This window comes from Polyodon spathula, chromosome 14, assembly GCF_017654505.1.
Source record: "Polyodon spathula isolate WHYD16114869_AA chromosome 14, ASM1765450v1, whole genome shotgun sequence".
In the NCBI taxonomy this organism is placed as follows: domain Eukaryota; kingdom Metazoa; phylum Chordata; class Actinopteri; order Acipenseriformes; family Polyodontidae; genus Polyodon; species Polyodon spathula.
This window is the reverse complement of record NC_054547.1, coordinates 34367650-34393528: the sequence shown is the minus strand read 5'-3', so window position 1 is coordinate 34393528 and position 25879 is coordinate 34367650. Positions and strand designations below refer to the sequence as shown.

At 39.5% G+C, this 25879-nt stretch overlaps 1 protein-coding gene across 5 annotated transcripts in view; it reads left to right on the top strand.

Annotated features, from left to right (window-relative positions):
• Positions 1 to 22869, top strand: part of LOC121327408 (1-phosphatidylinositol 4,5-bisphosphate phosphodiesterase eta-1-like) — a 53087-nt gene extending 30218 nt beyond the window's left edge. For 2 of the 5 annotated variants that reach the window (XM_041271456.1, XM_041271457.1), the window contains 16 exons: positions 178 to 298; positions 1984 to 2155; positions 3370 to 3477; positions 5003 to 5164; positions 8955 to 9026; positions 9337 to 9431; positions 10459 to 10556; positions 12128 to 12307; positions 13021 to 13128; positions 13743 to 13867; positions 15065 to 15149; positions 15872 to 16018; positions 16541 to 16620; positions 16991 to 17050; positions 19096 to 19453; positions 20045 to 22869. In XM_041271456.1, the coding sequence (XP_041127390.1) occupies positions 178 to 298; positions 1984 to 2155; positions 3370 to 3477; positions 5003 to 5164; positions 8955 to 9026; positions 9337 to 9431; positions 10459 to 10556; positions 12128 to 12307; positions 13021 to 13128; positions 13743 to 13867; positions 15065 to 15149; positions 15872 to 16018; positions 16541 to 16620; positions 16991 to 17050; positions 19096 to 19453; positions 20045 to 22257 (4184 nt within the window). In that variant the 3' untranslated portion in view covers positions 22258 to 22869. Of the gene's footprint in view, positions 1 to 177; positions 299 to 1983; positions 2156 to 3369; positions 3478 to 5002; positions 5165 to 8954; positions 9027 to 9336; positions 9432 to 10458; positions 10557 to 12127; positions 12308 to 13020; positions 13129 to 13742; positions 13868 to 15064; positions 15150 to 15871; positions 16019 to 16540; positions 16621 to 16990; positions 17051 to 19095; positions 19454 to 19688; positions 19717 to 20044 lie in introns of all 5 variants that reach the window. The other 3 variants (XM_041271461.1, XM_041271460.1, XM_041271458.1) reach the window with 3 other exon arrangements.
• The last annotated feature ends 3010 nt before the right edge of the window (positions 22870 to 25879 follow it).

Below are 25879 nucleotides of genomic sequence, written 5' to 3'. Positions count from 1 at the left end.
TTTAGCAGGTTTCACACTACACTGTTTCTATTGCAGGTTTATTTCAATGTAGCTTTTCTAACTATCAGATCTATTTAAATGCGCCAGTAAATTCAGTGATTTCACAATGCTGTCGTACATCATTCTAAACACTGTGGTGCTTCTATCTGAAATGAATTGCTGCTCACTGTTTTTCAGTCGACTGTTGGGATGGTCCAGATGGTGAGCCAGTGGTACATCACGGATACACACTGACGTCCAAAATCTCTTTCAAAGATGTCATTGAAACAATCAACAAATACGCCTTCGTGAAAAATGAGTATGTCTTTTTCTTTTTCCCCCCAAGGTTTAGCAAGCATTTTGGAAGTTAACTGGGAGAAAGCAGCACGCCCTGTTGGCTGAAAGTTGCTACATCCAAAAATCTTGAATAGTGCTGTACTTGTAAACATGCCAATTTATCAGCTGTACTGTTGTCACAGCCTTTTCAGAGTCGACAGCTCCTGAAGGAGATGCACCCACATTTAAGTGTTATCTGTTACAGCAGCACATTTCTCAAAAACTGACCCGTTTCAGAATACTGCTGGGGAACAAACGACTGCATGCATTTTGTATTTGTATGTTTCTTTTTATAGTCCCCCCAAAGGTGTATTTTGTTCCAGTACTTTTACCTTTCACTTCATATGTTTAAAGTAAGTCGTCCGCTGATGGGATGGTAGGTGCACATCATTTGTGATTTTTAGATTGTAAATATAGAAACACGCAGCCACTGATTGGGTACGACATGTTGAGAACAGCTGTGCAGTTCTCTTGATGTGTTTTAATGACTACATTTTCTGAACCTTCAGGATATAGTCTCTCAGATAATATTAAGTGCTGAAACATTACATATTGTCATTTGCGAGTCAAAACGTCTTGTAAGGTAACTACTGTAGTCTACTGTGATGGGATTGAGGAGGTTAGCAAATTATTTATGTTCAATAAGAAAAAGTTAGATTATATTTCAACTGTTTTCTACAACATAGTCTTACAAAGTGCAATATATATGTGTGTGTGTGTGTGTGTGTGTGTGTGTGTGTGTGTGTGTGTGTGTGTGTGTGTATATATATATATGTGTGTAGATATACAATGCTGCTGAGAATTGCTACAAACTAGCAAGTTTATTCTTTATTGTAATTGGTAAAAGTTTGAGGAAAGTGCATTAGGAAGTCCAGGTGTTAGAGGTTCAGTTGTTTCAAGTTAATAATTATGGATCAAAAGCTTGATTATGTTCATGACAGCAATTGGGCAAAGATCAAACATGCCAGTTTTCATGTTTCTTATGGGTCATTTCTAGATTGTAATAATCTAGTTTTTTCTGATGTTTCTTAATACACAGGTGAATGCAAACAATGTTTGTCAGTAGTTGCATGGGCATTCATAGCTATAATGGTAATTTCCTTTTTTTAATGCATGAATGCGTGCCTTAGACTTTTGAGCAATGTGGAATAAATACGAGCAATGGAATCCACATGGATTAACATAGTTGAATTCAAAATGAAGGAAGTGCATAAAATATGCAGGTGTTATTCCTGTGGTATTTATTATGAATTTGATATTTAATTAAATTTTGTTTCATTAGAACTGTATTTTAAACCAAAACAAAACCGCCCTGCACACCTTGTCATGATTAGTGAATCAGCTCCCAGCATTAGGTATGAGAAATTAGTTTTCACTGAAAAACCCCTACCTCGGCTGACAGTGCGCTACCTCGTATGGAATACTTTGTGTTAAAGGAAAATATTTTAAAATATAATCCTTTTTTTTAATTTTTTTGCCTCCCCAGGGGGCAAAGAAATCAAACCGGTTATTTGGCTTAATAGCCTCTAACAGAATGGAAATCTTATTTTTTTTGAACGGTCTACTATAAATAGAGCACCTCATGAGAATCAAGTCCTGATTGATTAATTAGATGTTTTGCACACGCTATCTTAGTAACACCACTGCTGCTTGTTCATTATATTTCAGATTCCCAGTGATTCTTTCAATAGAAAACCATTGCAGTATCCTGCAACAGAAAAAGATTGCCCAGTACCTGAAGGAAGTACTTGGAGAGAAGCTGGATCTTGGTGGAGTTCTGACTAGGGATTCGAAACAACTCCCCAGCCCCATGAGTTTGAAAGGCAAGATTCTCATTAAGGTAACACCACCCACCACCACCCCCCCCCCCCACCTTTTATTATTTTATCAAGAGGAAATACTTTTACTCAGCATTGCAATCTGCATACTTTAATATACTTCAGTTCATGTGGGCTTCAGGGTCTTTGCAAAGGTGGCTGCAGGCTGCATTAAAACCCATTAATGTCTGAATGATTAAAGGTGTTCATTTAGTCAAATGTTGGTGATGTTTATGGGCATCTGTCGGAACTGGCACAGAGTGTGTGTGTGTGTGTGTGTGTGTGTGTGTGTGTGTGTAGGCTGTTACCAGTGTTTACTTTTTGTGAACATTTAATCTTATAATGAGAGAACCACTTGGAGAATTATAGAGATGAGAAAATCTTAGCTCTATAAATGTTATGAGCATTTATTACACGTTTAGTTTCTTTTGGGAATGCGTTCTAGTAAAGCAGAGACCACGGCAGGCTAAATTAATATTTTAGAGTAGAACTGAACATGGTTGAGGGACACATCTGCTTTAAATAGATTCCATATGCTTCTTTAAAAACTGCTTAAGATATTCAGAGTGGAAAACCGTTTCTTCCCAGGCACTTAATGTGTGTAATACAGTAATATTAGAACCTCACTAAGACTTCTATTGCCTGTTGCAGATATTGAGAAACGGAGTGTCTTTTGTAATGCTTTGGCATTTCAGATATTGGTAGAAGAAGAATAAAATAGCAACTGAAAAGGAAAACTGGTTAAAGTTGACACGCGAGCTGATAGGCATTCCTCAGGAGGCATCTGTGAAGCCAGCAGAAAGATTTTCAGCTCAGTTCACTAATCTCCTGTGGGAGGCCTTCCAGCTAAAACATCAAGTTTTGGATCAAAGTGACCTCCATGAATCTTAATACCAAAAAAATATTCCCATAAGCAATTCCCATAAAAAAAAGAAGACATTAGTTGCTGCTATTTTAGCTTTCTATTTTAAAAGCCTATTGTTGATTTTTTTTTTATCTTACAAATCTTGAGATGCATTTTTTACACTAGCTATGCATTATAATAATATGCACCTGATTAATTCTAGTAAAACAGTATATCACGAACAAAAGAGACATTGATATGTAACCGGTGAGCTTTAAACTGAATCTGTATATACAGGGATGATTATGGCCAAAACAGTAGCTTTTCTGTCAAAATTGATACATTTTGATTTCCACTCTAATTGACACACCTGTTTTGTTTTTTTTAATTCAGGGGAAAAGGCTGCCCCCATTCCTCGCTGCCGATGCCGAGGAAGGAGAAGTTTCGGATGATGACAGCGCTGATGAAATTGAAGATGACTTCAAATTAAAGCAAGGCAGTGTAAGTTCCCAACAGCTTTCTTATAAAGGGCACTGAATTCACTGAAATCTCGAGGGCTTTGGATTGTGGGTCCATAGACTCTATCCAGACACTTATGAACACCGCTTACCATAATTGAAAGGTTATATTTTACCATGGAATACTACATTAACCAGGCTCTTATTCATGTGTGCACAATTCACTGCAGTCTTCTATTCTATCCCCTCTGATTGGTGACACTATACATTCATCATTGTCATCTCTTTTATGGATCAGCCAATGAAAAAACAGGGATGCTCCCTAATGGATGAAATGTGTCACTGGGTCAAATAATCACTATGACAATACGATCACTGGGTTCGGAAATTTGCCACTAGAATAAGTTTCCTAGATTTTGCATCACAAGCAATCCTTGGTAACACATTCATTTTGGCAGCATGCAAATTCAAGCAATATTGAATATTTGGGATAGACTAATGATACAAACAAGTACTTAAAGAAGAAATAAAAAAGTGGAATAGACTTATAAATACTAAGACATAAGATAAAAAGAATTGCAAATGCTTACTTGTTTTTTAAGGTTTAAGGTTATATAGTTCACATTGTAACGTTTCTAAATCTGGTGCGGCTAGTAACAGAAGTATGAATGGGAAATTTAAAAAAAATGAAACAATTAGCTACATTTTAGATTTTGCAAAAATAATGGATGTTGGGTTGTATTTAGGTTCTTGAAGTGCAAAAGAGGAGAGGAGATTAGCAATGCTATGGTATGAGTGATTGGAGGTAACATTTATATTTCTTGGATTTAAACCAGGAGGTGGAGGGACTGCCATCCGATTTGAAACCTTATTTATCAAAAACTAAATTAAATACTCATGCAAGGCAATTCCTTTTGCCTGGCTGGAGAGATTAGGTTGGTAATATTAATATGAGAGCTCACAACTGGGAACTGATCTGCTTATCCACTTTGGAATTGGTTTGACAGCTAATATTCTACTTTATTTATTCCAGTCCATCCTGTTTGGATACCTGAAATTCATATTAGGTTTAGGGTCGGTATGGAATTGAGAGACTTGAGAAATAGATCAACCAGTTTATACTTGTAAAATTCCTCAAATAAATTTCCTAAGCCTACACCAAATCTGATAAAACATAAGCCTGGTTTATTCAGAAGACAATAACAAAGGAAACTGTAAAATATGCTGTTTTACACTCCCTATCAATTCTTTTTAAGTTATAAGGTACCATATGTTGATGCTAGTAAATTAACTTCAAATCCCTTCTATAATAGAATCCCACCTTTAGTGCAGTGCACATGAGTTGTCTCATGTTGTTTCCCAATTCTGTAATTGAGGAATTCTATGAATTGAAGGTTAAGCTGTGTTAATAGCAGATTGTATAATAATTTACTGTGAAGCACCCTGTTTTCAGTACTTTGATTTTATTTGACAAGTTATTTAATATAAACCAAGGGATCGCTGCGTAACACAGGGTTGCAACTGCACAATACATATCCAAGTGCTGCAAGACTTTTCTCTTTCACCAGAGCAACGAAGCAACCGAACACCATGTGGAATCCTGCATCAGGAAGAAGCTAGACTCCTTGCTGAAAGAATCGAAAATTGGGGATAAGGAGGATTCTGAAAGCTTTACCATTAAGGCTCTATTAAAAGCCACACACGGAGGCTTGCACATGAATCTCAAACAGGTATTTAACTGTGTGCGTGTGTGTGTGTGTGTGTGTGTGTGTGCATGTGCGTGTGTCTGTGTGTGTGTGTGCATGCTCGTTTGTAGTAGCTGTGCATCAAAAATGTCCCCACAAGGAAGGAAACTCAAAACCGACCTTATGAGGAAACAGCCCAGGTCCTAATACTGTTTAAACAGGTATAAAAATGCAGCAGTATTTCCATTATCCCCTGAAACTTTTTCATTATTGTATTATTATCTTGATCTTGTCCAGACCCCCTCTAGACTTTAAGAGAAGACATCTACAGTGCATGGGAGTCAATGATAAGTCTTCACAAATATTGTAAACAAACGTGTGAATGGGTTGTGTGTTTTAACTGTTTAGCAACAAATTTTCACAAGAAATACCACCAATTTAATAGTGTGAAACTAGAAGACTGCAGCTAGGGGCGCCTACACGGGCAAGGGCCTTGTGTTTATGGTTAATAAGCAAGTGGATAGACCTTTTGAAGTTGATGATATCGCGGACAGACCCATTAATATTGCACTCCTGAAAACACATTTACATGTGTATCTCTTAGTGAAGCCGCCGTCTGGAATCTTGGGGGGAGGTGGGGGGTGATGTGTATTTCATCTTCTAACAATGATTTCAGAGGAGTCTTTGCAGTCATGCAGCAGCCTAATAGGCTTAAATGTAGAATTATAATGCTGTCAAAAATATATCTTCCTGCTCATTGGCATCACACTAATTAGCTCAAGAGACAATTAATTATAATGAATTCCAATATGAAAGGAAGGGTGCAGTGACAGTAACTGCATTGTTATGAAGATAAACTTTAAATGCTGTCTGTGATTTGGAAGGCAGCATAACATTTTTTTTTTTTTTGTTAAGTTGATGAAATCCTGTTGCCAATTGGTGCTCATGTTGTAGTACACTGATCTTCCAGCAGAATATATATAATGTCACCTTTTTGCTCGCCACACAGGCTCTCACGGGTTCTTCTCCCTTCTGAATCACGACCCAACACACACAGGATTCTACTGAAACAGCGCTCACTTTTAATAAACACAAAATGAAATAAACACAAAACAAACACCTAGCTCCTATTTGGAGCACTCACTAAACAAACAGGAACCTAACTATCACGCAGGACGGCTAAACCGTTTACCTGCCACATTCAAAAACACACCCTTACACAATACCTCAATACGACTGCTCACTCACACAGTCGGGCTCTTCTCTCAGCAGCAGCCTGGAACAGACTGGCTGCCTCTCTTAAATACCCTGCACCTGGCTCTAATTTACAATTACCACCAGGTGCAAGGGATTACTAAACAATAAAACAATTACCCAATTAAACCCCATAACACCCAAATGTGCATTCTCACAAGGTTTTTAGCAGGGAAGGATTTTAACCCCCTCCCTGCTATCTCACACATCCTCCCCCCCAAGTGTGAAACACTGATAGGCCATACCAAGGCCACCCCCTCCCCTAAAACACAACCACCCACACTCAAGTCCAGAAATGTCCATTTCCGCCCTCTTCCACGGGCGGGCTTGAGGGTGGGTCGGACCTTCCGGCACCTCCGGGAAGGGACCATGAACCGGCGACAAGGGACCCCACCGGGATGACAGGGCCGACCGAAGCGATGACCGGGGAACAGGAGGATGCAGCAGTGGACAGAGATCTTCCACTGGGGACCAGCGCAGCGATGTCCGATCACCCAGGGGAAGCGAAGCAGCGAACAGGGGGAGCACCAGCGACGTCTGGCAGCAGCCCAGCGACGTCTGGGTGCTCGGGAAGAGCGGAGCAGGGAACCAGGGGAAAAGCTGTGGCCAATGCTGCAGATTCCTGGGCTCCAGGTCCAGCGCAGGAAGGTCTAGGAAGACCGGCAGGGTGTCCAGGAGCAAGGGGCAAGGAACCGCACCTAGCAGTGCCGGACTGGTTCGCTGGGGTGATGGAGGTGGGCACCTCACTTCTCCTCCTCCTCTGGGCTCTGGGAGCGGCACCTCCTCCCCTCTGGGCTCTGGGAGCGGCACCTCCTCCCCTCTGGGCTCTGGGAGCGGCGGCTCCAGTGTTGAGCTCACCCACCTCTTAAACATTGACACCAGCGCCATTGGTTCCGGCTCTGGAAGTCCCAGTTCCACTTCCCACTTCTTATTTTGCTCAACTAGAGCAGCAGTGTTTCTCTTTATTTGAGCTATGAGCTCCTGCAAATCCATTGTTGCGTGTTGAGTCAGAAGGGCACTTCTGGTACCATATGTCACCTTTTTGCTTGCCACACAGGCTCTCACGGGTTCTTCTCCCTTCTGAATCACGACCCAACACACAGGATTCTACTGAAACAGCGCTCACTTTTAATAAACACCAAATGAAATAAACACAAAACAAACACCTAGCTCCTATTTGGAGCACTCACTAAACAAACAGGAACCTAACTATCACGCAGGACGGCTAAACCGTTTACCTGCCACATTCAAAAACACACCCTTACACAATACCTCAATACGACTGCTCACTCACACAGTCGGGCTCTTCTCTCAGCAGCAGCCTGGAACAGACTGGCTGCCTCTCTTAAATACCCTGCACCTGGCTCTAATTTACAATTACCACCAGGTGCAAGGGATTACTAAACAATAAAACAATTACACAATTAAACCCCATAACACCCAAATGTGCATTCTCACAAGGTTTTTAGCAGGGAAGGATTTTAACCCCCTCCCTGCTATCTCACAATATATATATATATATATATATATATATATATATATATATATATATATATATATATATATATTGTACCTTGGTGTTTCCTTAGGACATGCTCAAGTTCTTTTTCACAGTCTGTCTGCTGTAATTGCTTCTAGTTAGTATGGCTTTCAATTGTTTGGCAGAAGCAATATATAGAACAGGGTTTTGACTACTAAACTGAACAGAGTTTAATGTAAATCATTTGGAAGATGCATTGTATCAACAGCTTCATCAATGCTATCATCCCCAGGGTTGAATTTTAATTTGTTTTATAAATTGAAAATGACATTTTAACAACCTTATGAAAACATGCCTGCAGAGATGACTCTCCAGGGTAATGGAGGTGCACCTATTAGTAAATCGTTTTCTTGAATGGCACTGTGCAATGTGATTGTGCATGTATCCCCTAAGAACATCACTTTGGAATCAATGTTCTTTGTAATTGAAACAGTTGATAGAGAATCAGATATTTGTCATTATAAACAAATATCAAGACCTATGTATCTGTGTGTGCAGAATGTGTAAATTAAAAATGTAGTCCAGTGAATAACTACCTAACACATTGCACAGTATTATGAAGAATTATTAGTAACCAAAAAAACGGCTAAATAAAAAAAAAATTTAAAAAGCTGTATCCTTTTATAGCTCAGACGTTGGCAATACTAAATAGAGTCATAAAAATAAGTATTTCCCTCTTGCGAATACTCATCATCCCTTGAAGCCTCTTAAAAATTCGTATCTGGTCAGCTTGTCAAGTGAGATGCCATTGTGTTCACTTGAGAGATCCCTGGATCAGGTAAAAATAGCTGCTGTTCTTCCCCATATCATAAATATACTGCCTTGCTTTGCTAGATATGAAAGAAAGCCTTGGAAAGGATATGTACCCCCACCCACTGTGTTGTCTTACTGATTTAAAGGAGGATTGTAACTGGGAGGTTGGAGAATGTATTTAAAAGACAATCACAGTCTAAAATGGAAAAGATAAATTGACAGAGCTTGCGTGATAAAAGCACTCTGCTCACTGATTCTGTGTTTTTTTTTTATCTTGCTTGTTTCCAGAATTCAAACATCAAAGAAGGTGGAAAGAAATCCCAAAGCTGCTCCTTTATCAGCAACTTTTCAAAACATAAGGTGAGATCTACCTCAGCTATGTAAATAGAACTGTATCTTAGTCTTACTCTAATGAGTCTGTTCCTGGCGGATTGGGGCGTTCCTGCTGTTCCTGGCAGATTGGGGCGTTCCTGCTGTTCCTGGCAGATTGGGGCGTTCCTGCTGTTCTTGGCAGATTGGGGCGTTCCTGCTGTTCCTGGCGGATTGGGGCGTTCCTGCTGTTCTTGGCAGATTGGGGCGTTCCTGCTGTTCCTGGCGGATTGGGGCATTCCTTTTGTTTCTGGCATGTTGGGGCATTCCTGCTGCTATGTTTTTTTTTCCTCTTTAACAGAAAAACGGAAGATCGAGATCCAAGTCTCAGAGCATAGAGGGAGAGGAAGATGGACAGCATGATGCATCGGAGAAAGGCTGGGGGCTGGCCCACAGGTTAGACATATTGCCACTGGTTCATGCCACTGCCGATTCTTGCATTCCCATCTTTTTATCCACAGCATTGTCTGTGCAGCTGTTAAACAGGAGCTCTTTGACTGTGCAGAGGCAGTCTGGAACACAATCGAGAGTCATGATCATACACATCACTGTCCGTACGTAAAGAACTGTGGCTGATTAGGGCTTTGGTTTCCACTTTTGGAAATGAGACAGATCCACTTCAGAGAGCACAGCCCAGTGGGTTAGCTGCTGCTTCTGAACTGTGTGATTCACCTGAGAGACTGGAATCAAAAGGTATGTTTAAAACCGATAGCCACAAATAAGGTCAGAAACACAGACTTGTAACGTAAAAACATTACAAGTCTGTGCTGCTGACCTTATTTGTGCCTGTCGGTTTTAAACATACTGAGGCATGCGCAGACAACCTGAAGCATTGACTTCAATGTTAGAGATCAGCAATATAGCAGAATGAGAAATGAGGACTAGGCATTGGTGGCAAAGCCGAGGCAAAGTCCAAAAACAAATAAAATAGATTCAATCTAATAACACTGCAGGCATGCTCTCTGTTGTTCAGACTCCAGACTACATAAATCTGAGACAAGCAGGTTGCATATTATGGGGTCTCGAACATTGATTGAAAATGCAGTAATAGAATACATACACAATGGTTTTAAGGGGGTAATTGCAAAGATATTCAATCAGTGGTAGAAGACCTAGCCACTGAGGGATGAAGCCCCAAGTTGGGAAACTCATTACTCAGTTGATTCTATTTTAATCATCGTGTACCCCTTACATAGAGTACTGTATTATTGCAGATCAGTTGTTTATTAGTTGGTCATAGGAAATACAGAAAAGAGTAGACACACTTTATGAAAGAAATTATGACATCAGAGCCCGTCTGACTGCGCAGTGGTTAAAAAAACGAATAAAATACGTAATAATGTATGTGTATGTTTGGGACCGTGGTTCTTCTCAACATTCGCTACTGTTCCTTTGCATTTCAATAATATGCTTCTCCATAAAGGGCTGGCCAGCGCAGGAAAACAATCAAGCTGAGCCGGGAGCTCTCTGAGCTGGTGGTTTTTACAAACTCTGTGGCCTCCCAGGACGTTCTTGAGGAAGGTAAGAAAAAGATCCTGTCTTTTTAAACCTCCATTAATGTTGTGTACCATGCGGGGCATTACCAGGTAAATAGAGTAATGTATACAATGCATTCATACCTTTTAACAAGAAAGTCCAGTTTTAGCTAGTGCCTTTATCAGTGTACCAATTAAAACTGTATGTAGTGGTAGTGATATAGGAGGCTCTGTGGTCCAGTGGTTAAAGAAACAGGCTTATAACCAGGAGGTTCAAATCCCAGCTCAGGCTCTGACTCACTGTGTGACCCTGAGCAAGTCATTTAACCTCCTTGTGCTCCGTCTTTCGGGTGAGATGATCTTGTAAGTGACTCTGCAGCTTTAGGTGTGAACAGTGGGGGAGAGGTGGAGAAAGAAAGGGGGACAGTTCCAAAGGTTTGAGAAAAGAGGAGCGATGGAAAACAGAAAATAAAATTAGATAGGGTAGATTTTCTGGTAAAGGGGTGTGACTTTGTAGAGTCTGCAGGGATAATCAGCCACAATTTGTGCAATTAATTCTGGTTCTCTTTGTTTGTGGTCGACAGTTATCCTGGTAGGGCAGAGAACACTTACAGTAAATGCTGTTAAAATGAGCGATCGTGTTGTAAAAATGTATCAATTGACAGCCTACACTGTTAAACCTGCTCCAAGATCTACAGAGCTAATGCAATTGAAACCAAATCGCAGGATTAAAATACTCCCTGAATAATCCATTTGACTGCTACACTACAAACTGTGTGCATATCATTCAGTGATAAAAAAATAAATAAATAAATAAAAAAAACCTGTGCATAATGTGTGCCTGAGTTTGGCCATTGAATACAATTTCTTGCAGTGCTTGCTGACCTGATGTGACTCTGCATTTATTTCCGTATTAAGTTTTTAATAAGCTGTAGGGTCATTATTACACAGTAATTTAATTATTTAGTGTGTTATTTAGCATCAGTTGACGTTCCCATGTACTGTCATTAAGGGGTAAGACAGATAAGTTACATTACTATTACATCATACCACATTGAGACTTATATAATCATTTTAAGGAGATAATTAACACATGGGTGCTCTTTATAATTGGTGTATAATTAATAAAACATGAATTGCTGTAATTCATCTGAAGTTCCCAATAATTACACATTACAGTTTGCAAGCAATTATTTTTGCTGAGTATGTACCCTGTAAGTACAAAGTTTAGAATAGATAAAGCTTCCAACATACAATACCACAACATATAGAAATATATCTTGACATTTACCACGAAGGGATTATAAAATAATAAAATTATTTGGGGTCTGAGAATATGATGTTAAGACATTAAGGTCACTTTTGAGCAGAACAGTCCAAGTAATTTCATGCTCTCCAGAAAGCACACAGTTCTTCAGCAGATGGTTATCAGCTACACCACAGGGATCAAGTCATATTAACAAGTTGCAGGGAATCGGCTTGTACAAATTTTTTATCAATTTAAATTATGTAATGCTGTTTACCAGCCAAGCTTTGTGAGAGGCACCCGGGCTGTCGGAATGTAAATGTATATAAAGTTGACATTTTTCTGTACAAATCTCTTCTTATTCCATGCAGGCAGTGCTGGGAATGTGCTGTCATTTAGTGAGACAAGAGCCCACCAACTGGTGAATCAAAAGCTTGAACAGTTTATCTTATTCAACCAGAAACAGCTGTCCAGAATCTATCCATCTGCATACAGGGTAGATTCCAGCAATTTCAACCCACAGGCTCACTGGAACATTGGATGCCAGCTAGGTAAGCTGTTGAAAAGTCTGTTTAACCGACAGCTTTATCAGAACATCAGGCTCTGCTAGCACACATTCTGAGCATGTTGTATTGATGGTAATCAGACAGTCTGCAGCGATGGTAGCGCTTGGATACGATCGCTGAAAGGCGCTCCTTGTTATACGGTGCCCCCTGCAAACGCTGTGGAATGTCTTTGGCTGCATTCCCAGTGATTTAATGATCCATTGTGGGTGAAAAAAAATCTATCCAATCAATCATAATTTTATGTTGAAAAAGATCTTTCAAGGTTACCTGCAAAGCTGGAGACGCCAATGGTGAATAGTATGATTTTAAACAGGATGCTGTATCAACTGTTTCTTTCCAGCTTTGTATTTGAAAAGGGTGATTTAAAGCATAAGCTGCATTTGGCGGTTGACTAAAAGTTGGGAACAGATTTTATTTATAGTTGTTTTGTGTACAGTTTCAAGTCATTCAGACAAGAACAAAAAAGTCAATACAAGTTCTCAGTTATTTTATAAGCTACTTATTGCTCTCAGATTTCTTCATTTGGATTGCCTTAGTGAGAAACTTTCAGATTCTTTCCATTCTTCAAATGCTTTGATGGTTTGTTGCCCCCTGTATGCAAATTAGGCAAATTAAATTACATGATCTGCTTGTTGTATTAAATTAACTGTAAAATCAGCAACAGCGTAATGAGTCTGTCTATTTTTCTAAATTCCCAGTGGCTTTAAATTACCAGACTGAAGGGCGTATGATGCAACTTAACCGGGCCAAATTCCTGGTGAACGGGAACACTGGCTATGTCCTCAAACCTCAGCCAATGTGCAAAGGTATGTACTGCAGTAGATCATTTCATTGAATGCAGTATATTGGGTATCTTGTATTAACTCCCTGTAGCACATGGCACACGCTTTTATTGCAATGCAGATTTTTTTTAGCTGTGATTAGGATGATGGTATGCTTTGTGCAAGGGCAGGCAGTTGATTGCCTGGACAGATGCAAACCAAACAACAATAGCTGGATACTGATTAACAGTGATTTAGCCATACAACCCAGTTTCAAATTAACATCACTGTAGTTAATGGCACATATGTCCTATGCAAAGGAACGTTTCAGAAACACCCACTGAATGCCAAAGCCACCAATACTACATCATGTCCTGTATGAAGTTTCTGGAATCACAGTTCATTGCACTGACAAGATACCAAAACACTGCTTGGTGGGACTTCATTTATGTATGACTCTTCTCCTGTTTAAGCCACTTATAAGAGATGCAATGACACAGACTTGCATGTCAGTGTATTATGCAATCCATATAAAGACATAACCCTGCCTAGAAAACTTGCATTAACTGTAGCAACTTGTTGTAAAGTGTTACCACCAGCACCATTTCCTATTGTCCAGACTTTCTTAACTTCTGTGCTTGCTGTCTTTTTTATTTCAGGTGCATTCAATCCATTCTCTGAAGATCCTCTGCCTGCTTATCCCAAGAAACAACTTGTTCTAAAAATCATCAGCGGGCAGCAGTTACCTAAACCCCCCGACTCCATGCTAGGGGATAGAGGAGAGGTAAGCATACTATTTGCATGCTATGTGTGGGTGACTGAAAGATTTGTAAACTTGGTTGCTTTTCTGCAAAGGAGAATCCGCCCCTAACTAATGCGTCATTAGCAAGCGCACAGAAGGTCTGTGTGTTATTCTTTCATGCCGCTTCTTTCTGTTTCGGCTGCTCAGTCAAGCGCTGGTAGGCCAAAACGAGAGTCGACCGCTTAGAGCCTGGAGGAAGGGTTTCCCCCTAAAAAATAAAAAATGTGAGTAGGGAGGTTTTCCTTACCCGAGTGCTGAGCGGTTCGTATTTAGTTCGGCGGGGTGCGTGGTCAGGCTGGAGAGGCTGGGCTGTCTCCCCCGGCACAGTCGTGCTTGGTGGGACGGGCCGTCTATCAGCTGCTGATTTATTATTAAATTCAATATTTGGGGGATAGGTGGCAGGGTGCACCCGTGGAGCGTTATTATTCTCCATTCGTGGTTTGGCGGCCTTGTCTTTTTGGGGGGAGGTGGCCCATAGCCACTTCCTATCTGCAGCACTGGGATGCATGTAACTGTTCATGTATTTCCAGCCGGCCATGCGCAGGTAGCCGTCGGGCACCTACGGGTGAGACCTCCGGCCAAATTTATCTTTCACTCTGGCCTGAGTGCCCTCCACAGTCATCGGGCACTGAGAGCCCTTTACAGACTGCAATTGCAATCATCATCATTCATTCATTGCCATTCATTCGTAGCGGATTCTCCGTTCTGAACAGAACATTTCCTCTTCCAGCATGAGATATTTCTGCTGCTGTCATTCTAGAGCTGGTGTCAGATTGCGGTAAGACAACAGCTGGCATAATGCTCCCGGGCACTGTCTCTCTAGCGTTCTGCAATACTGGTTCTCAAAGCAGATGGTCAATATTAAAAAAAAATAGGCTTTAGGAGGACTAGGTGGCGTAGTGGTTTAGTGCACTAGCTTTTTATATCTGGATAGCCCACATCACACAATCAAAACCAAGTTTTGCTCAGGACTGAATGACAGCGTAGAGTTCAGACTGAGGTGCATTGAGAAGCATTCATAGTGTCTGTCTGCACACAGAACAATCACACACATATTTTAGACTATACAACATGTTGTTAAACTTTGAGTATTCATTTTACTGAAATAAGTTTTAGTACCCCAGTTGGACATTATGTGTGTGTTTCGCCATTTGGAATTTTTTTTTTGTGTCTCTGCAGATAATTGATCCCTTTGTTGAAGTAGAGATCATTGGTTTGCCAGTGGACAGCTGCAAAGAACAGACCAGAGTTGTTGATGATAATGGTAAAGAACCTGACAGTTAAATATGCAAAAATAAAAAGAAATGCAAATAAAAATACATTGGAGTGTCACTTCGTTGCTATTTCTGGCCATCTTGCATAGTAGAAAAATGAGCCTTTTAATTCAGATGACGTGCCATCTAATACAGTTAAAAGGATTTCTAATTTGAGTTTTAATTTAAAGGGCAGATGGGTAGAACAGACGGCAAATGGAGTTAAAGAATCCTTAATATAATATCAGTACAGAAAGTGCAACACGGCTGGATGATGAAAAGTAATAGAAATCAATGCCTCACTTGGTCCACTTAAATCAAAGTAATTTGGTTCAACTGTAAGTCACAGCATGATTTAAAATGAGGTAATAGGTGCAAGAGTAGATTTAGAAGGACATTGCTTCAGTTTTCAGTCAGCCTCGCACCCAAAGGGAACATTTTCAAGCTCTGAAGATCATTAATTAAAATGCCGCTTTACCTATAGTATAAATGAATGTGGGCAAGATCACAGAGTTAGGAATGAGACACCAAGATGTCCATTTGCACAGTGTTATTGTGTTTCTTTCTTTTAAGGGGAAGTGTCATTAATTGATAGAAAACAAACACACTGTGTGTGTGTGTGTGTGTGTGTGTGTGTATGTGTATGTGTGTGTGTGTGTATATATATATATATATATATATATATATATATATATATATATATATATATATATGGTCCCTTCTTTTCTTTCAGGATTCAACCCTGTTTGGGAGGAGACAATAACTTTCACCCTTCACATGCCTGAGCTGGCTTTAGTTCGTTTTCTGGTCTGGGACCATGATCCAATTGGGCGAGATTTTGTTGGGCAAAGAACTGTGGCCTTCAGTAGCCTCATGCCTGGTCAGTGAATGTGGTTGTTTTGTATTTGGAGTGACGTGGTTTGTAAATTGCCATATGTAGAAATAATCTGTGGAAAATGACTTTTAAAACATAGAAAGGTCCCTGTCCTGACCCCTAATTCTGTCCATTACTAGCAAGAGGACTGGATATGAAAGAGACTGCGTGGTGGAATTAATTGTTTTATTACAGCGAGTTCAATAATTTTTTTAACCACCCTGTAAATCAAGACACTGCGCAAAGGCTGCTAAAAATAGATTCCATAGACACAACATGAATGATAGATTCCATATACACAACATGAATGATAGATTCCATAGACACAACATGAATGACAGATTTCATAGACGCAACATGAATGACAGTGGTTGATTTTGTCATGAGGATGCCGCTGTCTTGCGCTGAATTGAAGAAGTGATAAGCTAGCAAAAACACCAGTCAGATGAACTTAAGAAGTCTCCACCTTTGTGTTTTACATAACTATTGCTTCCTGATGAAGATAACCTTTTACTTTCCATGCTGCAGGTTATCGGCATGTCTATTTAGAGGGAATGACAGAAGCATCCATCTTCGTTCAAGTTTTAATCAATGACATTTATGGAAAGGTAGGTAGACGCTGCATTTCAACTGTCTGTGAAAAAGTTTTTTCTTCTGAATTTAGTGAATATATTCCCTGTTGGTAAAAAGTGTTGTTTACTGAAAAAGTTGAACCCTCTGCTACAGTGGATTGAAACGTTACTTTGATGTGATCATTAAGAACGGATCACTGAATTGTAATGGGCAACAAGATTCAGCAGGCGGAACAGCAAGCTTTTTGATTAATTCAGAGTACATCTACATTTAAGTCTGTCGGTACCACATTTTTTCAAATCACAAGTCAATATGATCACTGCATTGTTATATATTTCTATGTATTTTGTCAGTTTAATGTTATTTAACATATAACAAGTAAACGTTTAACATTTTGCTTTACAGTGGAGCCCACTAGTCCTCAATCCAAGTTATACTATATTGCACTTTCTTGGAGCTTCAAAGGTACTCTGTGTAAGGCATGCTTCCACTGTGTGGACGTTGTGTGTTCAATTTTAGTTTTTTTCTTGCATGAATCACTGCCATGTATTTTTTTGGTTCTAGCTCTGTAAAACCACTGTCTTCGATTGCTGCCATTCAGCCAGATATATCCAAATCTTTAAAAAAAGAAACGAAATTAAACTCTGTTGGAGGGCTGAAACTTGCCTTCAATTTCTTCTCAGCTGAAAACATTTTGTGATCTCAAAACCTAGCCTTTACATTACTTTGTGCATATGCTAGCTGATCTTACTAAAAAGATTTAACAAAAAAAAATCCTTGTTCATACATTAGCGAGAATAGAAACGGATGACCGCTTGTGAATATGAGGGCGTAGGTGGAGGGAAGGAGGTGGCAGATTTTGGTCTGAAGGATAATGCATCTCAATAGCAGCCCAATGAAGAAGAAAAAAAGGTTTGCTGCAGCTGTCAACTTTGATACATTATAGTATTACCAGGAGGTATGCCACATTTCTGTTTTGAGATTTTCTGGAAGTTAGAGATGCAGCAATAACATGAAGAACATGAAGTTATAATAGGGTAATAATTATTGGGAAAGTGAGAAGAGAATGACAGTAAAGGAATATTACTGATGAAAAAGCATGGATAAAAACAGGAAAAATGCTAAATGGTACACTGCAGTCGAAGTACAAACCAAAATTAAAATGACTCTTTTGACATATGGGTGGACATATTTTTTTTGTTGAATAATTGTCTGGGCAACAAAACAATATTTTCTTTGTGCAAGAATTTTATACATGAAATATTTTTCCTGTCGTTCATCTGGGGCCATACTAGCATCCTAAGTGACATTGTTATCTTCAGAGATAGAATATCCTAACTACAAGTTTAGGAGAGTTGACATTACAGAAAATGCTCAGATAACTTATTTTCTTAACTTAAATTCAGATAGGAAATAGCATATGACAGATCATTCCTAACTTGGTCATTTCCTATCTGTCAGTTAGAAAAAGAAAATTGTTAGTTTGCAAGCAGTGCAAACCATGCAAAAAAAATAAAAAATGATGCATGTGTATTATTGTTGTGCTTTTAGATTTTAAGCTTTGTATTGCACAAATATTTCTGGGCATTTAGGGCTTATTATATGTAGCATATTCTATAGTGAACCATAATGATCCATTTGTATATCAGGGCTATGTGTGTCTAGATCTAGCAGCACATCCCGAGGTGGTGGGTCGTGTTATATATGGAACAGCATGGAGTTGAAGTTTGACACACTTACAAGTTACTGTCAGTGATTCTGATTATTGATATTTGAAACTTTACTGAGTAATAGGATATGAAGTATTCTGTGTTGATTCTGGCGTGTTATTGTATTACACAGCGAGACGCTCCAGTGAACTATAACCAGCAGCTCATATATGTAACTCAAAAATACAAGTTTGGACTCTTTAATGTACAAAATTATATTACTGTACACACTTTCACACTGGAGGCATGAACATATCACAGTACTGTTATTATAATAAGTATGGCTTTATTTTTTTTAAATGTATTTATGTATTATTGTTAACTAGATTTTATTATAGGTTTTTCTGCGATCAAGTCCTTATTCTCTTCCCGAGTAAAATTTAGAGCCCAACGTTTCTTTACCACAACTGAATCGAGTTTAGACGCCATCATTTTAAAAAATGTATATTAGTGACAGTTACCTGAAGCTCGAGCTGTAACCTGTTCTATTCAGACTCGATCAGTCGTTTACGGATAAGATTGTCGGTAGATTGGACAAATGTTAGGATACGGGGAAACACTTAGGAAATTGTAGGCACTTCTGACTTGGGAAATGCTTCTGTAATACCAAGTTAGGAAAAATCCTGTCCGAGCCATGAAAGATAAGATAGGAAAGCAAGTTAGGGCATTGTTCTGTAATACAGCCCCTGTTTTCTTTTTAACAGCATATACTTTGTGAAAATGTGGTAAATGCCATAAATATAAAACATTGATGACTTGACAGAGATCATTTTAACATTCCTCCTCTTTCTTGTTTTGCAGGGCCGGCAGCTTCGAGGATTTAAGAGTCTCTTTAGCAAGAACCCCAAGAACTGTTCTGTTGACACCAATTCTGGTTTTTACATTCGCAAGCGCTCGGTCAGTGATCATATACTGCGCCGCACTGCCAGCGCTCCTGCGAAGGGCCGCAAAAAGAACAAAATGGGTTTCACTGAAGTCAGCAACAACATAAAGGAGAATGAACCTGACACTCTGAGCCTGGAGCCGCCTGGGAAACGCAAGACCAACACCGTGCTGACACGTCCTTTATCCATGCCGGTCGATAAACTTCTCAATGGAGGACTTGAGTTGCCATCTTGTAAACCTGTCAATGATCCTGAGGAGAAAGGCACTGAACTGAGTAGGTCTATCCAAATAGTATGTTTTTTTCGTGACGAATTGTGTGTGCTTTTCGCAACGAGTAGTCCATGTTCTTGTCCAAATTTGAATACAAGTGAAATTAAAAAAATGTATTTAAGTGTATAGGATGACAAAGACCAACAATGTAACAACTTAATCACACATTCAGTTTTACCCTACTGATTATTTTAACACAACTTTTTTGTTTTGTCTTTTATTGTTGTGCTTCTTCATAGTAGAAAACTGACTAGGAAACTCCGGCAGGTAATCTAAAGCTTACTCAGGCTGCCTCATTCCAAACATCCTCTGCCAATATTACATCAGACCGCTTGATGTAATAAAATGTGACAATGTTTTTTTGAATGAATTATGAATTGCCAGCAGTATCGTCACATTGCATCATATCCCACAGAATTGATGTTCTTAACCACTTGTACCTGCACAATCTCCATCCTCGAATCCTGTCTTGGTTGTAATTGGTGGTCGCATTCCATTTGTCTTTGTGTTGGGATGGCTTGCTGGTGGGACAGCTTGCTGGTTTTGATGTGTCAGTTCAAGGTAATTCACCCTGTTTTTTAATTTATTTTCATAGGAAGATCTACTGACACACCAGGCCATGTAGAAAGGATCAGGTCGGCATCCATTGATGTTTTGATTGAAACCCAACCTTCAACACAATCTGATGATGAGACGCCCACAAATACATTTTACAAATACTCTCCCAAAAAATTACCCCCAAGCAAAGCCCTTGATACTGATAAAACCTCTTACCTTGAAATTGGAGGAAACGACACAGAGGAATGTTTAGGAGCCCCACTTCAAAACGAGATAACAAGCACATTTGCTGAAGAAAGTGTCACGGATGACATGGTGTGGCACACATTTGACATCTGTGCTTCTAAACAAAAACACCCAGAGACCAAGAAAGACATACAAGAAGCTTGCAGCCCCAAACGTTCAGCTAAACCTGACATTGTCCTGCCTAATGCATGTAACAACAGTTGCACGTCCATTTCAACTGTTGATCTGTCTTCAACAATCTGCCTTGATAAGACAGGTAGCCTATCTTCTAATGGGACAATGCAGGACAGTACAATTTCCAGACTTATCGATGCTGTTTCTTTGAGTAATGAAAGTGGGATGGGTTCTATCTCTGCATTAATCAGTCAGTTTGACACTACAGATGACAAGACCAACCTTACTACCATTTCAAGTATTCACAGAACCAATAACCACACTTTTAGTTTAATGTCAGGCTTTTCAAATACTCTCACTTTGGAGCCTAACTCTCCACAGAAACCATTTTTGACAAATAAAAAGCCTAAGGATTCTTTGTTGAACTCAACAACAGGCACTGCAGTGTTTTCTAGCCCTGAGACAACAGAACACTCCATGTACACAATACTCAATGAAGAGATCCTTTCTCCTGCCTCGGTGTATAACCTCACAGAGAGGATAATACGAAGAGCAAACCTGGATTCTGAAGAAAGTACACCTGCTGGCAGTTCGTGCTGTTCCCCTGTGAAAACATTACACCCCAAACAAGAAAATAATGATTCAAGCTGGGTTCCCCTGGAGACTGGCAGGTTATGTGACCGTGCTGCTTCTGTCCATCTCCAAGTATCTACAGAATCTGCTGGAAGCAGCCTAATGGAGGTAGAGACTGATGCTGATGATGAATTGCAGGACTTTACATTAACATCTAGTAAATTAAATAACCTATGGCCTAGGCAAACAGCATCTCCATATGAAGGATCACCTTATGGCAGGCCTAAAAACAATGGTTCATATCATGATAGCTACCAGCTGTCAGAAGACCTCTGGACTCGAAGCAGTAACACGTATCACTGTAGCTATCGAATGTCAGATGATATGAGAACACAAAAGAGTAATACTTATCATAGGGGCTATCAGTTGTCAGAAGATAGCAGAACTCAAAACAATGGTAGATGCTATGATAACGACCATTTGTTAGAAGATATCCAAGCTTCCAGAAAAATGACCTCTTCTCATGAGAACGGCTACTGTACGTTTAACCATAACGGTGAAGAGTTAAGTAACGTTTTTCATGAGCTGGTTACTCCAAAGGCATATCATGAAGGGTTTCCTGTTTCCAAGAGGCCTGTTCAGCGACTGCACACCCACATGGAGCAATCATCAGAAGGGCTGCACATAGCCAGGCACCCAAGCCCCTGCAAATCCAAGAGCCTCGGGGATCTGACATCGGAGGACATATTGTGCAACTTCGAGAGCAAGTACAAGTACATCAGCAGAAGTTTTGTTACCCCTGCCATGAAGGATAAAACGAGGATGGCTTCTCTTGCCAACAGGCCGCAGTCTGCGGATCCTTTAACAGAACAGCTGCGTAAACTCGTATCCTTTGAACAGGAGGAGAGGGGCCCACCCACGCCCGTCACTCAGGTGAAGGACGATGAAGAAGACTCCCCAAAGATGCTGTCTAGAAAGCTGTCGTCTCGTAGCCAGAGCAGAGTCCGTCACATCGCCAACCGAGCCAGGGAAAGGCAGGAAGCCAGCAAGCAAAAACTTCCCAACAGCTGCAGCACAGCCGGCATAGTTCTGCGTAACAAGCCCCCGGCTCAACACCCTACTGTTAACAGACATTCCACAGGTTCCTACATTGCTGGATACCTAAACCATATTAATGGTGCAGAGATGGCAGACCGGGGCTTGCCTGAAGGAGCCTGTACATCATTTCGTTACAGATGTCATGATAGTTTTTATGCGGATGACTCAGATCCTGGCCCCACCTCAGAGCCAGAGATATACTTCTTACTGCGACTGTAAATGCATTTGGAAAAACAACCAACCAAACCAAAACAAAACAAGAGCATTTGCTTTTACCTGAACATGTTTAGTATTACGTCAGTGCACTCTTTTTAAGATGTGTTATATTTTAATCAAAATCTTAGTCTTCCTTTTGATTAGGATGTTGAGTGATAGGCTGTTCTGTACAAAAGTGGATTCTGTTAAGCTTTTAATGTATACTAAAAGAAATACTGCATGTGACTGATCTAATTACTGCAAAGCTTCTATGTGTAATGCATGACCAATGCACATTTTTTAAAATACATTTCCCTTCTTTGCATTTGCACAGACCAGTACAGCATTGCAACCGAAAACCAATTAAATATAACTGTCTTTAAAGAAACTGTATCTTCAGTTTTATATTTTTTATTTTGTCTGCGTGTGTGTTGACATAGAGAGGGAGCACCTAGTGGACTGTTGTGGAATAACACATTATTCTTCCTTGTGACGGTAGCTCTCAAATAAAAAAACAAGGCCACAATGTTTGGAGCTATAGATATCTGTTTTATTTTATTTTTAAGGGTGTATCAGAAATTATAAACGCTGCAGTTTTTGTTGCGTTGTTTTATACCCTCTATAAGATTAAACAGAATTTATAGGGGTCACAAAAAAAAAGCTTAGTAAAGACATCTTTTTTAACCAATGCAATAAAGTCCTAAAACATTAGGCATACAAACAAACAAACATAATTCCTGTCTCTTTTCTTGTGTCACTGTTTTAAAGTATGAATGAACACCTTCTGACTCTTAATACCCCAAATTTGATATTTAGATGTGTAAAAGATAAAGAATTAAGTATGTAAAATGCATGAACTTGAGGTTGTGAGCATGAGTGACTCATTGAGTCATATGAATTTGTGGACAATGTTTGAATGCATATCCAGACAAATATGCCTCGTTTCAAGGTGTTTTAAGAGCAAGCATTGATGATGCATGATGCAGGGGGTGAATGTGGGGGGTTTGGACATTACGTGTTAAAATAACACATTAATATTTCTATAGACATTGCCATATCTAAGAAAGCAGAACATTCCTTAGGCTAGTTTTAGTGCTCATAAACTGAAAGACATCAACCTGTGCGTGATTTATATATGCAAACAAATTTGCCCGAAAGGCAAGAAGACGAGGCTTTATGCAGTAAGGTGGTCAGTGCCACTTTTTATTATTTATTGTTTCATCGTCTTGCAATACAGTACGTACATTTCCACTCTACAGCATATCCCAACAGCAGTTAGTTCAGCTTACCTTAACATTAATAGGGTTTACTCACCCCTGCAAATCATTCATGCCTTATTGTGCATTTACACCGGGATTCATCAGAAAACAAAAGTTAATTGTTCGTGAAATTTGAGGTAATGTCTCAAAGATTACACACCTGAGCACTTGTGTGTGTGTGTGACTATCTATCTATCTATCTATCTATATATATATATATGCGCACAATTAACATGTTATATGATTCATTCTTCTAAAGGAAAAAGCATGGATATAATAGTTGTGTTATTTTTGCACCTAGATGCATCTATTATTCCCATTGTTCAGTACTGGCCAGACTGGAAAACCAGCTGGGTTTTTCTGCCGTAGAAACCGTTTCAAACTTTCTAACATTCAGAATTTGATAACGTCACAGGGGATTAGCTGGATCATTAAGAATGTTCTGCCTTTTGATTGCAGAATTCAGTTCACATATAAAAGACGAATAACCAGCAAAACCTAGCATTGTCAGTCTAAGCTGAAGAAAAGTTTATTGATACCTATGCTAGGAAGTGAAGCTGGTTTCCATGCTATTAAAACTGAGGAGCATAGTAACTGTTCACAGCTGACATTTTAATAGCTTTTACACCTGAATACCTGATGGGGTTGAAGCTATTGTATGGTTAAATGGGTATTATCAGTGGTTTACTCCAGGAAACTGCAGAGGGAGTTTACTTTTCAGAGTATTTTGAATATCTGCATAAGAAAATGCCTCCTAACTGCTAGCATATCTATGTCTACATACTGTATACACAAAGTGAACATTGTAGGAGATTGCTATTATGTTTTTTTTTTGTTTGTTTTTTAAGCTTCCATCGGTTGAATTCTGACTGATTTGTTAACTTCAAAGTTTTAATTTCAGATCTTTCCTCTGGGCCCAGACGATGATATTTGCAATAGAAGAAAAAAACCAGAGATTCTACTCTTCGTCCGAATATCAAACTTGGCTCTAAGATTCACGACTCTTGCGGCAAAGATCCTGTAGCTGTAAAAGCAGCCATTTCACTCATCAGTCCACAGGATGAAGCAGCAGCTGGTACTCAGGATGGGGGGGAGTGCCCTTGGTAAGATCTGCTTTGTACATTGTAAAAGGTTACAACACTAATGCTTCACGTATAGACAGAAGAAGGGCGTTGGAGCAACTGCTAAGCTGTAAGTTATTTTAGTGGAAATATGAAGGGACCAGTCAATCTGTACAGTGATTACCTTCAGTGAAACCAATTTAGTCTGGATATTAATATTAAGTTTAAAATGTGCATGTGAGAATTGTCCTATTATCTCTGTTTTTATTTTTGTTTTGTGCAGCTCAGTTATTTAGCTACATGTGCTTGTCTTAGCAACAAGAGTTTCCTAACTTCTTTAGGACAATACCCAGCGATTTCTATCAGGCCAGAGGCATGGCTCATATTACAGAATGTTTTGGCTGGACTTGGATTGGTACCGTTGTCTCCGACAATGATTATGGCTGATTAGCAACTCAGATTTTTATTGAGGAGGTTAAAGCTGCAGGCGCCTGCATTGCTTTTTCAGAAACGCTGTCCACATTCTGTCCCAAAGAAGATTGTGTTCACATTGCTGATGTTATCAAAGGTCGTCTGCACAAATCATAGTTGTAATTCCGGGGATCACACAGTGTTCCATTTGTTTAAGGAGCTCCTGCTTCACTGTGTTACCAATAGGCAGTTCATTGCATGTGAATCCTGGAGCGCCACACAATTTTTTTTCTGATTTCTAGTCAATTACCAGTGGGGTGCTTGGGATAGCCATCCGGCATACAGAAATACCTGGACTAGCACAGTTCCTTGTCGATGTCCATCCATCCAAGTTCCTTGGGAATGTGTTTTTTTCGTGAACTGTGGGAAAATTCCTTCAACTGCATATTACCTACAGCAAATCTCACAGAGCAGGCTTCCAGTAAGGTTCCTTTGTGCAATGGATCAGAGAATCTATGTGAAGTAAAGAATGGCTACACTGATGTGTCTCATCTAGGAATTGCTCCCAATGTGTACAAAGCAGTGTATGCCACAGCCTATGCACTGCATAATTTACAATCGTGTCAAAATGGAAGTGGGACATTTCAAAATAAATCATGTGGAAATATTAGACAGGTCAAATTAATTATTATTTAAATACCTGTTTCCTAAAATACAAGCTTTGGAGTCCAGATTTGGTAGTGATAAAATAATATTTTTTTCTGCGGCTGCGAAAAAATGTATAGTCCACACCATAGTTTCTTTGTGGTGGCTTCAAGTGAATAACACCTGAAAACTAGAAATGTGTAGAACAGAGAACCTACTCATATTATGCATGTGTTAATTTAGACTTACAACAAAATGCAGATTATTTGT